This window comes from Danio rerio, chromosome 7 (genome assembly GCF_049306965.1).
Source record: "Danio rerio strain Tuebingen ecotype United States chromosome 7, GRCz12tu, whole genome shotgun sequence".
Classification (NCBI taxonomy): domain Eukaryota; kingdom Metazoa; phylum Chordata; class Actinopteri; order Cypriniformes; family Danionidae; genus Danio; species Danio rerio.
This window is the reverse complement of record NC_133182.1, coordinates 41,687,937-41,701,326: the sequence shown is the minus strand read 5'-3', so window position 1 is coordinate 41,701,326 and position 13,390 is coordinate 41,687,937. Positions and strand designations below refer to the sequence as shown.

The window sequence follows — 13,390 nt, the reverse complement described above, 5'->3', positions numbered from 1 at the left end:
TACACTACAGCCAATTTAGCTGACCCAATTCACCTATAGCGCATGTCTTTGGACTGTGGGGAAAACCAGGGCACCCGGAGGAAACCCATGCGGACACGGGGGAAACATGTAAACTCCACACAGAAATGCCAACTGACCCAGCCAGGGCTCAAACCAGTGACCTGCCTGCTGTGAGGCGATTGTGCTACCCACTGCGCCACTGCAACACCCAGCTTTCCAATATACTTGAAAATAACTTCCCTTGTGTTTGGACCAAATTACGTGGTTTAACGATTACAGAATTTTCCTTTTTGGGTGAACTATCCCTTTAACTCCTCTTAATAGTATATTAATGAATGTCTGCTGACATTTCCAGGATCGGTCTGATTGAGTGGATGGAGAACACTTGCACCCTGAAAGACTTCCTTTCCAGCAGAAGGACAGAACAAGAGCAGAAGACAATCACAAGGTGAACATTTATTCCTTTTCCTGTGTCTGCATTCATACCTTGCATATCTGCTGATTCTAATTGATGAATAACACATTGCTTTGGTTTAATGCATTTTAGGCCCAATGAATTCTATGATGAGTGGATCAGTAAAGTTGCTGGAAAGGTGGAGGGCATTAGACGATACGCTGAATTGTACAAGTAAGTCATTGTTTCATTTATTAAAAAAAAATATTTTCCCATTTGTCATGGGTAATTTTAAAGAATGACTTGTTCTTGTATGAATAGCATTCATAGTGAATTTGGGTCATGTTCTTTTTATTTAAAGCGGTGGTATTTCATAAATTTAGAGTTATTTACACTGTTAAATTGTTGGACTGTCATGCTCAAGTATGGGACAAGTTGTGACTAATTTTGCAAATTGTTATTTTTTGAGCCTGATTCTTTGTTGTGTAACCAAAGATGAAAATCCTTTTATGGGCGCATCTCCAGGAAAAGCACATGTGTGACCAGTGAGAGTGTGTCTATCACCCTCTGACAGTGCTACACCGGACTTGCCTGAGAATGACAAGTCAAAAAAGTATGCTTTTGGATGTGAGGGGAAGCTGATCTTGTGTAGCCAAAGTTAAAGGTGCAGTAGGCGATCTGCCTAAATGCTAACCAGTTAGCGTAATAGCTTTCAAATACAATCCCTCCCCCCTGCCGTCCAAAGCCATGCCTCCTGAAATAGTAAATGCACACATTAAAGATGTCAGGGACCCACTAGATCATTCGTTAGTTAGAAAACTTTATAATACTACAATTCTGAATGAAAAACTGAAAATGTGCAAGATATAATACAGTTGTGTAGCAAGCAAAACTTGTCATAATGCATAATATTTCATGCATGCAAGGATCCCTGGTCTCACTCTCATGCGCTTTGTCCTAAAGCGACCACTGTATGTTTAGTGGTTGGCCGTTGGCAAGCAGTAATTACGCTTATTACTAAGCCATACTTACATGCTATTTCAGACCGAATATTCAGAGTAGGGAGCATGTCACAGGCTGTCATTGTTCAAAAATGAAACAATGTGAATATAAAACCATCTTCACCTCAGTAAAGCAGTCTTAAAAAATCGACATTTGCTTACAGTTTGGGCTACTTATCAGAATTATGGGAATTATCAACCTGACAATATTTAATTGGATGAACATTTTTAGTCTTATGCCTAAATTAAAATACATATAAATACATTAATCATTAATATTGGAATGTGAAGAGACTTTCAACCAGCACAACAAAACATGTTTTTGAAGACAATCACCTACTGCACCTTTAATTTAAACCTTTCACATGTAGGTTTTAAATACTTCAGCTGCTGACACCTGTTAAATTAACCACATTGTCAGAGTATGTGTAAAAATTATTATTTTGTCTTCTTTCACAAACATCAGCATACATATTATATGTGAATTAAAATGTCTTCAACCTAAGCACACATCATTTAATAAAAAGGCAGCTTTAATTTAGCAGCTGATCAATGATGTACTGAATGTTCTAACCACACTGGTGGGATCGTACACTCCAGGGAGCTTATCAATCTGCTTTGTGTTGACTGTCAGTATCTTTGTCTTAAAAGTATTAAAAAACAAAAGACTTGTTAGAGAAAATATGGATGCAGTGCTACTATACAGGTATTTAAGATTAAAATGAGATTGGGCAAAGTGAGCAAGATACATTCCCTTTAACTAAAAAGGAGCTATTACAACATAGTATACTCAATCTTTAAGATAATTGAAGTTGAAAGATTTTGGAAATACTTATTCACACATTTCAATTTGATGTACTACAGAAAAGCAAAACGTGTGGACACTGTGAATAACTTTAGAAGAATTGAGCAGATGGTGCCGGACGACTTGTTAAAGTAGGCCAACATTTCACTCTCTGTTTCACATTGCAGGATTTAATTTTTATATTAAAATGTTATTATGATTCATTGTTTAAATGCAATATTCTAATGTGAAACAGAATTAATGCTGCCACGAACACTTGCTTTCAGACGTGCTTTTGTGAGGATGAGCACCACACCCGAAGCCTTCCTTTCACTGAGGTCCCATTTCAGCAGTTCTCATGCTGTGCTCTGCATCAGTCACTGGATTCTGGGCATTGGTGATAGGCATCTCTCCAACTTCATGATCAATACAGAGACTGGCGGCATGATCGGCATTGACTTTGGTCATGCTTTTGGATCAGCCACTCAGGTGGGTCTTTGTCCAGTATGGAGAAAGAGTTGCTATACAAACTTGAAAAGAAGTTGAGTAAAGCATCGGGTCAAGCTGTATCATAGATGATGACAATAAGCTGTGTTGCATGTAGTTTCTTCCAGTGCCTGAACTGATGCCGTTTAGACTGACCCGGCAGTTTATAAACTTGATGCGTCCCTTGGCCGAGTCTGGTCTCATCCAGAGTGTGATGGTTCACTCACTGCGAGCCTTCAGAGCTGAGCCAGACTTGCTGCTCAACACTATGGATGTGTTTGTAAAGGAGCCCTCGCTGGACTGGAAGGTAGAGCAACTCACAGCAGATTTTAAGCTTGCAAACGGAAACAAATAGCTTGCTTTCCTTATTTCCACATAGCCTTCAGTGTAATCAAATGTTTCACGTATTCCATTTTCTAGTTTCCCATATAAGGGGTCTATAATAAGTTTAGGTTTTATTGAATCAATATCAAAGAGGCAGGGTAACTGAATTGTGAAAGGCAACACCATTATCCCCATGATGCAGAACTTTGAGCTGAAGCAGCTGAAGAAAGGAGGCACCTGGACAGAGAGTGTAAACACCAAAGAAATCAACTGGTTCCCTCTTCAGAAGGTCAACTTTGCTCGCCGGAAGCTTGAAGGAACCAATCCTTCAGTCATAACAAGGTAGATCCAGCCACACAAGTCTGAACTCAGTTTTGTTTAAACATTTCATGTGGATTTCTAGAAATCTAATTTTTGCACATTGACATCTTATTTTGATGATCTCTAATTAAGTTCATCCAGTAATTAACTTTGGTTAATTTTCTTTCTAATTTTTTTAAAACCGTTTTCTTCATGAACAAAATAAGAATGTACCAGTAGTAACCATGTTGATTTGTCAATGTTCTAGTGAGGAGCTTTGTCTTGGATTTGAGAAGATGCCGGAGTATAAGGGACTGTTGGCTGTGGCCCGAGGAGAAGAACAACATAACATTCGAGCTCGACTTGCTGACAAAGATCTGACTGTTGAAGATCAGGTAGATTGCTTGCTTGATCAGGCAACTGACCCTAATATACTGGGCAGGGTGTGGATAGGTTGGGAACCATGGATTTGAATCCAATAGGGTATTACAAAAATCTAATTCAGTGGGGATTTCAAATCAAATTTTTTTGTATCTTTCTGAAAGTTTGTAAGTGTGTGACGATGAAGCTTTCAGAACCACAGCTATTGTCAAATAACTTTTCTATGGGTATGTTAAGCCAGAATTTAATAGGACTGTATTAAACAAAATGAAGGGAAAATAAGCAGTTGTCATTTTTCATTGCATGGATTTCAAGAATCACATTCATCAAATAAAGCATCCAAATGTTAACATTCCCCCCTTGTGGACACATCAGCTTTTAATACTGACATAAAAGTGATGCTGTTAGAAATATTTTAATTTAGTGTCAACTAGTATGACAACTTGATACAAGATAGACTGAATGTGATAAACTAAGTTGTCAGGGGGAAAAAAAAGCTAAAATCAAGTTAATCGTTTTTATTGATCAACAACCAAAGGAACGTAGGCCACAGTTGGATTGGGTCTAATATCTTCAGGTTTTTCAAAGGCTTTGGGTTTAAGCAAATAAAGTCTGTTGTGCAGGTACCGTAAGGTCAAAGAGATTACATGGAGATGGGTACAGGTTAATACACAAAGCAATATAGATTTATATACATGTATATATTAAACAAAATGGCTATTAAAATCATTACAAGACTGTGCATAGCATTGAGATACAAAACTTGTCAATTGCAATACTGAAGGCCAATATTTGTGGTTGCATCACTGCAGCACATTGCATTTGTTTTGCTCTGAACCGGCTTACTTGTTCAGCCTTACATTTTGGGCCTCCAGCCGTTAATAAACTGCATGAGTTTCTTCACTTGAAGTTTGCTTAGCTTAAAATCTTCTGACAGGATCTCCTCCGTTAACTGCAGGAGCAGATTTCCATCAATTTTTTCTTGCACAAACAAAGAAACAACATCTTCTGACAGACCAATGAACCGTAGTGACTTAGAAATCTCCTCAATAGAGATACCTGATAGATTGCTTGGTGGCTGCCAAGACAACCCTGTAGCTACAGGATGAGAAACAGAGAATACATCTGTAGTGCCAGGATGTGGCCCATCAGGCGAGCAGCTTTTGGACTCAAGTTCCACGGCGTCTGCATCGGCCGTATCTGTAGTGGCGGCTTCTGCATCTTTCTTTGCATCAGTACATTTAGGGGTTCTTGGAGGCAAGATGGGGCAGGACTGGCTTTGCTTAGTGATACATTCGTCTGTGGGTTTGTCTCTGCACATATCCATGTTGTAGCTGGTGGATTTGGTGCAAAACTGGGCAGACTGGGTAACCTGCTGGACCTTGGAGGACACAGCCTTCCCTTCAAAATTTGCTCGCTTATCAAAGTCTAACAAACCTGAGGGACAAGCCTTAGGAGTTCCAGGAGTCCTCTTTCGAGGATAGCTAGAGTAACTCCTGCAGTGGAGAGATTGGAAGTCCTCACCTTTATACGAGTCAGCTCCGCAGAAATCGTTTGGCCAGGAAAGGCGAGAGAAAGAGGCATTAACTGACGGATTGAGGCAAGGGAGAGGCTTGGAGCTTTCACTGGCATCTGGTCTGATCCAGTTACATGGGTAACAAGCATGGTTCTGATCATCTGACTCGATCTGAGACTCGCCCTCTCCACCTCTATTGAGAGATGGAGAACAGGGAAGGGAAAAGAGCATTGTTTAGTCATGATTAGTGCAGATTACATCAAATTATTGACCATTTTGTCAATCAAAACAGTGTGTAACTCACATGCTGTGCAAACCAGACGAGTAATAGGACAGCGTTGGGCTTGGAGAGCGGGTATCTTTCTGACGTGGCTTGGCAGAAGGGTATGGCACTGTGGCACTGCTTGAGCCTGCCTGTTTAGAGCTGCGCGGTGGAATTGGTGGAGCGTTCAACAACCGGCACTCCTCCTTCACCTCCAATGGAAACAAGAATGTAAACTATGAATCTAAAAATGTGAACGTCACAATAAACCTATAAGAGACTAAACAGATATAGATATAAAAATTGATATGTACAGGATATGTACTAGACCTTGATAACGCATGAAATTTAACCTTTGTCCCAACTTGGAATGCAATTAAACCTGATTTGACTGACCAAAAGACTACACAAATAAGTCACTATGTAAGCACAGAATAAACTTTGCCTTGTCTGAACCATGAAACAGACAGCCTTATAATCGTTTTAAATCTCTAGCATAAAATTAATCTTTCAAACAATTTGTGAATTGTTCGGTTTTAACTGATGTTTGAAATTGTAATTAAGAATAAGCTTTTACCCCATTTTAGAGAGATGGCATGAAAAAATGAAGATTGTCAATTTACTCTACACATCCAAAATGATATTACTTAAATAGTTTGTTTTTCCTATAATGGAAGAGTTTGTTTACTAACATTTTATAACTTTATATTGAGCAGAAGAACAAAACTCATTCAGCTTTGGAACAAGTGGATAGCGAGTGAATAATGACACAATTGTCGTTTCTTTTACCCTTCCCTCCACAAAAAAAAAAAAGAACTCACCAACAAATCACTATGGATGGCAAGTTAAACATACATATCGTCTATCATTACCATGAAAACCTTTGTAAAAAAAAAAACCTGACTAAAAAAATAATATGAACCAAGTATATTTAAGTTTTGTGAGAAGTCTGTAAGAAACAATATTTTATGCATGCAAATTCTTTTGGTTATTTGATTTAAAATATGTAAATATATATATACTATTTTGGTGTTATAATTGATTTTAAATTGTCATTTAGTCCAGTGATGAACCTAATATCAAGCAGTCTTTTTTTTACTCTATTCTTCATGATGTCACAAAATGTTTTGGAAATATTTGTAATAGGCTGATTTGGTTCTTGATATGCGTGACATGTTGCTGAGAAATAGTTTTACTCAGTTTTTTTTTTTTGTTCATTTTTTACATTTAAGATTTTAGTAGAATAGAAAGTTCAAAAGTCCAGCCTTTCATTCAAATAGAATTTCCTGTAAAATGTCAAATCTTCAAGAAAAGATTACTAACCAAAAACATTTAAATGGTAAAGCAGATTTGCTCAGCCGTTCAATAAAAGTAGCTTTGACATGTTTCATGATTATGCTCATAAAGATAAACTCACAGCTTCAGACTTTGGAGGCACCGGAGGTGGAGGTAGATTGACATCTGCGCTGAGCAGAGCACTTGTAGGACCTGCTTTAGGGTATGGCAGTGCAGTCGTGCAGCCAGAGGACAGTGAGTTTCCTCGGACACCCTCGTTGTGGTCTAGAACAGGTCCAGCATTCTTAACATGATCCAACCAAAGCTCCTCATAGGGCACATCTGATTTTAGAGAGCCTGAAGAATTCTCCTGCAGTTCAGGGAACAGATAATCTGCATCAGGCGGTTCTGCTGGTGCACAATCTCCACATAGGCTCACGCAACCCTGAAGATTCACCTCACTGTTCCCATGGAGATTGTTTCCGTAGACACATACCGACAGGCGATGAAATGACTGCGTGAGCTCATCTCGAGCTGAGCTCAGAGAACTTGGCAGATGTAAATGTGACGGGCAGCCATTGCTCCCGCTTCCACTGCTATTGCAGATAGCGCTCCCACTTCCTGTTCCACCTGCACTACTTTTTTTCGGACTCTTGCCATCCTCAATCCAGTCCACCCGCACGTCCCGGACAGCCCTAGAGTAGTCATCAATGTCGAACTGTTCCTGGCAGTAAGTGAACCATCGGTGGACCACCGTCTCGAACCAGGATTCTCCTTGAAGCAGCCCTTCGGGCACCAGTAAACGTGGCAGTGCCGTGGACACATGTAAGGGGAAGTGCACTGGCAGTATTTTGTTCGAACGTAACGCACAACACACCACCACTGTCTTTGTCTGGATGTTGACCAGCTTGTATCTGTGGCCTTCGCGGATCAAATGAAGGTCGTGAGGATTACGTGGTGGGCTGCTGGGCACCATGACATTCACAGGTAACCTGGTCTTCTCCACGATTGTGCGAATAGTATGTTCTCCTTCCTGCATCTGCAGCTCCAGCGGGGAGCAGGTGCTGAAGCGGCCGCGGCACTGGAAAGGCAGGCTGATGCTCTCATTGGTGCGGTGGTTCATGCAGATAAGGCAGGGCATCTTCCCACGGCCAAGCTTGCTGATGGAGTTGAGCTTGCCAATGCGCTTGAAAATAGTGTTGAAGCGTGACTTTTCCCTAGATGATTTGGCATAGAGGAGCTCGGCCTGGCCCATTAACGTCAGCTCATCCCCTGTGCTTAGTGTGATGTTGTACACTTCAGTGTCCTCATTAGATTCTCCTGATGCCATCTGGGGGAAAGACGACAGCAACTTGATCATATCATCTTAAAATATAGTCTGAATAATACTGTGTTGTACAGACTACACACAAATCAATGTTAAACAGACTTTAAAAATCACAAAACCAATTCATTTATGGTAAAGGCATATTAGGTTGTACTAACACTAACATACATAAATCAAAAGCAGTGCCGTTTATGAGCACTAATACAGACCTTGAAATTGAAGGATATTTCCTCCATGACATACACTCGCTCAGGAAAAGCTTTGGCCACCTCCTCCACACTGTTGTAGTACTGCACAGGCTCCTTAATGTCCCTGTCCTGCTCGAGCAGCTTAAACTGACCTGTGGCCGGCAAATACATAAATAAGTTAACAATGCAAAGCTCCTCTGTATATAGGTTAGATGTCAAGTTGCCAAGCATTTCCTAATATATATTAATATAAATACACATGTGGTTTCCCACACAGGGTTTAATTTAATTAATCCAGAATTCTAAAATGTAGAACAGTTAATCATGGCTTAAATATTAAAGATACAACAAGCTGGAAATAAAAATGAAGTAAAAATAAGTGGCAGCTTCATTATTAGATATATTTTATTTGCTTGTTACATGTGGATTTTTAATTATTATTGACCATTGAAGCCATTGTTTATGCTTCTGAATATAAACAATATCACAAAATAGTATTAAGCTGCCTATGAGCTCAAGAAAACTTTGGAATTGTGTTTAAAAACTGGTTTCATAATTCATAATCCTTGAACAAAAAAGTTATGAGCACCTGAAGACTTGATACATGCCATCCTCTTTGTTCTACAGACAAAAGCCTGAGCTTTAAATTGAAAAAATCTGTGCCACATTTACCTTCTGTCCTCAACTGGTTTTATTAATGAGTCACTTTTGTCAGCAAGAACCTGTCTGACTGGTGGTGCTTCATTGACATAGACCAAGTAATCTATTAAACTGAAGTTAAACCTGCCTTCTGGTATTTTAATCTAGAAAACTGTCTTTATAAATTCATTTCCAGTGGCGTAAAGTAACTAATTACAGAATTTCTCAGAAATTGTAATTTACTAAGTAGTTTTAAAATGTGTACTTTTACTTTCCCTTGAGTACATTTTTTGTGCTGTATCGGTACTTTTACTCCACTACTTTCTTTCAATCTGCAGTCACTATTTTTTTATTGTCTATTGGGATTAGAAAAATCAGTCCTGTGATTCCTGTGCAATCAAATCACACATAGAAGGTAATTTGCATCATAATGAACAACCTCAGGACATGGGCGATTTTTATAATTGCAGCAAACTGTTTGGAAACATTAAAAGTGTCCAAGAGGATGACCAAAATCTTTACACGCATTGACCCAGTCATTGTTTAGATCAGGGCTGGCCAACCCTGTTCCTGGAGAGCCCCCTTCCTGCAGATTTCAGTTGCTGCCCTTATCAAACACACCTGCCTGTAATTATCACGTGGTGTTCAGGTCTTAATCAATTGGTTCAGGTGTGTTTGATATGGGTTGCAAATGAAATATGCAGGAAGGGGGCTCTCCAGGAACAGGGTTGGCCACCCCTGGTTTAGATGTATGTCACTTAAAAGATGATGATGGATGATTACTGTATAATGACCGAAATGGCCTTAAACACCCAGCAGGCAAAAGACATCAACATGGTGTCAGATTGACGTTTTCCGGGGATGTTGCATGTTTGGAAATGAAAATTGGGTAGACATAAGAAGAACCCAACGTCAGGCCAACGTCAATGTCCGACTCCAACTCAAAACCAACCAAATATCAACGTCTAATGATGTTACAGCTTGAAGTTGTGTGGATGTTAATCTAACCTAATATTAACATCTTATGATGTTGTGTGCTTTATTATCTGGGAAACGAAGGGCGCATTTTAAGGCTGTGTTTGAAGGAGCCTTCGAATTTTTTTGAAATGAGACAGCCTTCGTCACGTCGCGATGACGCAGTGCACTTCGAATGCATCCATCGGAGGATGCAGCCTCTGAAATGAGAGACACCTTGTTTCTCTCATTTATACGGAAATTAAGCTTAGTCTGGGAAACCAGTTTCATGTAAGTAATTAATATATTTATTTATTTAATAAAACCATTAACTATTATGACAAATTGTACAGAAACTGAATAGTGAAAGAGGTGAAAACAGACAGTTTGCAAAGATTATGTCTTTCGTGGTATATAGATTTAAAGGAAGGTCTTGTTTCACCTTAAGTGGTCAACTGACCCTCTCCTTAGCCAAAATAACGTCAATATGGAGACCAATTAGCTAATGAACTCTAACAAAAAGCAGTACAACACAGCAGAACAAATCCTCCTCCTTTCTGTTTCAAATCAATTCAAAATGTTATCCTAGCAGACTAACATTCATGTCCTTTGCCTTCTTATTAAAAACCAAAATGGCTTTGAAAAAAATTGAAAGCTGTTTCTTCAAACAGTACATCCTGCACTGCAACAGCTGAGTGGCCTTACCCTCATAATGGACAGGGATCTCGATTTTCGGTCCGATGACATAATGGCCCTCCTCTAGGCTATGGGCGGTAATTGTGGTCCACTGCCGGCATGAATGAATCAAGAGGTAGTCATTTTCTCTCAACCCTTCCACCGATTCTCCTGAGGCAAAACACAATGTCACGTCAGTATAGAACGGTGACGTTAATACTACAGAGTTCTGTCAAAAAAAAGCTTAAGTGGTACTTAAGAATATGCTAACAAATACCAAGTCCACAATGACACGGATATTAAGATCAGCAGTTGGAACTAGCATTATAAGGGTATAATTTGACCCTATTTCTGAACTGACAATATTTACAATTGGCACATGATTGTGCCCAAAGTGACTCACATATCATTGAACACATTTACATGTGCACTTTTGATCATTCCCTTCCTTGTGAGTATTGAGCTCACTTTTTTGTTCAACTATTTGAGCTACAGGAATGTAAAAACAGGAGTATTTGAAAGTAGAGCATACACATAAATTAATATTAGAGTTGAGAAAATGGATCACGGATCACTTTAAGCTCAGTCTTTTCTGTTCATAATAATGATCATAAGGGTTTTTCAGAGTAATCATAGTGCCCCAGTTCCCATAATGATAATGATCTAGCTCCCCTGACATTATGACTTCCTCCATCTTCACACACACACACACACACACACACACACACACACACACACACACACACACACAATCAGAGCGCAGCTCAAATACACAGCTCTTGCAGTTTGTCAGTGACGTGATAAAACATTGATAATAACCAAACAACTTCGCCAAGTCTAGATTTGTTGCGTCACAAATGTTTTTTTTTTCATCAAGTCTATATAAATCACCTCACTATTAACTGTAAATAAACTTGTGTGAGCTCTTTCTAAAGTTTAGCTTCGAGTTCGCAGAGGTTAGAAAGCAACAAAAACTTTCCCCCCTATACGATTAAAATGAAATGTTTTGAGATCGGGGGTTGACTGCCTGCAGTTTGTTATTTAACTCTATGGCCTCTGGCTAATTCGAGTTAGCTCGCTAACGTCCATGCCTCTCTTTTTCGCCCTTTATTTGACTGTTTGTGCTCACTGGGTTCAAAACAACAACTAAACTGATCGCTCTTGGCGTAGGCTGTTTAAGGCATGCCGGTGAAGCCTACAGACTGAAGGTGTCCACTGTGTGTGTGTCTTCTGAGTGCAGGGTCTCGTTAGCTTAGCGCGCGGAGCGGCTAATTATTGGAATTCCACAGGAGCGCAACCGCCCACGCGCAGCTGCCGCACACAACAGAAACACAGCACAACTCGGAGAAATCTTACCGCTGTCCAACTTGACGATCTGTGGCAGTCTGTAGGAACTAATTAGTCTGTCCAAGGGTAGTGTCGTTGTGCTCCATGTTATATTGTTAAAACTGTTGTACAGCATCGATCCAAGGTCCATGTTAGCTCGCTAACATCTGCACGTTAGCCCGCCGCCGCATGCATCTGCAGTGAAGAACGGCTCTGTCATGGAGAAAGCTTCGGTAAATGCCCTTTTGTTTACTCAGAGGCAGCCGTGGACAGTACGTGAAGCCATGTCAGCCGACCGTCTATTTACACTGACAGGAAATGCCATGTATCCCATACCGTAACGATCTCGAGCTGGAGCGGCGATTTCCTCTTCCCTGTTGCTCCAGCGGTTGCTCGGGCAACCAGCGCCATAATTCGCACTGTATTTTTAATATTACAGGTTATACAAAAATATTCAATAAAGCAATACGCCCTCTGGATATTAAAAACAACGTAAATACAAATCTTGGATACAACAGTGCGCTTACAAAAATACATTGATACAGCAATCCTATACTTAAACTTAAAACATCCTATTTTATATAGGCTACTCTAGGAAATGTACATAAAATTACACGTACACAATATTAGACTTTAGAGAGACGTTGGTAATCAAGCATCAAGAGAGATGGGATTGCTTAAAATTATCATTTAGTTTGGGGCTAAGTTACAAATCGCATGTAAATTAATGTCTAATTAGGAACACAGAAAAGTTAGAGCAAAAACAATAGCCAAAATTTAATCTAGAAGTTTGGTGTTACGGTCACGTCATGTGCAATTATACTTGCAAAATAAATAAAATTATGTTTTACTGTGCTTCAAAGTGAAGTTGGAGTAATAAAGGAGTCTATTTAACAATTTGAACGACGTAACATTTTTAATTTAATAAGTTAAAATAATAGTGTTAGGTTATTTAAAAAAGGGTCAATTCAGTTTCAAATAGTATTGTTTGTTAGTAATGTACATTATTATACAAGTTCACTTAGCATACATAAAGTACACTTAAAATACTTGATCTTTAAGTACAATTTATTTGCACCTTATTGGCACACTTTTGAATTCATTCATTCATTTTCTTTTCAGCATAGTCCCTTTATTCATCAGGGGTTGCCACAGCAAAATGAACCGCCAACTTATCCAGCATATATTTTATGCATTGGATGCCCTTCCAGCCACAACCCAACACTAGGAAACGCCCATATAGGACAGCCAATTTATTCATTCATTCATTCCTCTACCTTTCGGCTTAATCTGAGGTCGCCACAGCAGAATGAACGGCCAACTTATCCAGCATATGTTTTACACAGTTTGTTCCTTTCTCTCTGCAACCCAGTACTGGCAATCATCTATACACACTCATTCACACACATACACCATACCCAATTCACCTGTACAACATGTCTTTGGACTGTGGGGGAAACCGGACCACCCGGAGGAAACCCACCTGAACATGGGGAGAACATGCAAACTCCACACAGAAATGCCTACTGACCCAGCCAAGGCTTAAACCCTCAACTTT

At 39.6% G+C, this 13,390-nt stretch overlaps 2 protein-coding genes across 3 annotated transcripts in view; one reads left to right on the top strand and one right to left on the bottom strand.

Moving 5' to 3' along the window:
• Window positions 1-4,022, top strand: part of prkdc (protein kinase, DNA-activated, catalytic subunit) — a 48,061-nt gene extending 44,039 nt beyond the window's left edge. The window contains exons 80-86 of the mRNA XM_009303401.4: window positions 356-448; window positions 548-628; window positions 2,260-2,331; window positions 2,467-2,668; window positions 2,784-2,972; window positions 3,192-3,331; window positions 3,558-4,022. Of these exons, the coding sequence (XP_009301676.1) occupies window positions 356-448; window positions 548-628; window positions 2,260-2,331; window positions 2,467-2,668; window positions 2,784-2,972; window positions 3,192-3,331; window positions 3,558-3,762 (982 nt within the window). The 3' untranslated portion in view covers window positions 3,763-4,022. The remainder of the gene's footprint in view (window positions 1-355; window positions 449-547; window positions 629-2,259; window positions 2,332-2,466; window positions 2,669-2,783; window positions 2,973-3,191; window positions 3,332-3,557) is intronic.
• Window positions 4,023-4,173: 151 nt separating this feature from the next.
• Window positions 4,174-12,142, bottom strand: garem (GRB2 associated, regulator of MAPK1). Of its 2 annotated transcripts, XM_073906273.1 has the most exons (7): window positions 11,863-12,142; window positions 10,537-10,677; window positions 8,260-8,390; window positions 7,181-8,053; window positions 6,866-7,093; window positions 5,491-5,660; window positions 4,174-5,379 (listed from the first exon to the last, which is right to left on the bottom strand). In XM_073906273.1, exons 1-7 carry the CDS (start codon window positions 11,981-11,983, stop codon window positions 4,527-4,529), a joined length of 2,517 nt encoding a protein of 838 aa, XP_073762374.1. In that variant the 5' UTR covers window positions 11,984-12,142; the 3' UTR covers window positions 4,174-4,526.
• Between the last annotated feature and the right edge of the window lie 1,248 nt (window positions 12,143-13,390).

Coding starts and splice junctions, on each gene's coding strand:
- garem (XM_073906273.1), bottom strand. CDS start 11,983: ATGGACCTTGGATCGATGCTGTACAACAGTTTTAACAATATAACATGG. Junction 8,054..8,259: donor AAATATCCTTCAATTTCAAG/GTCTGTATTAGT, acceptor TCTTTCCCCCAG/ATGGCATCAGGAGAATCTAA. Junction 7,094..7,180: donor ATCTCCATGGGAACAGTGAG/GTGAATCTTCAG, acceptor CCTGAACTGCAG/GAGAATTCTTCAGGCTCTCT.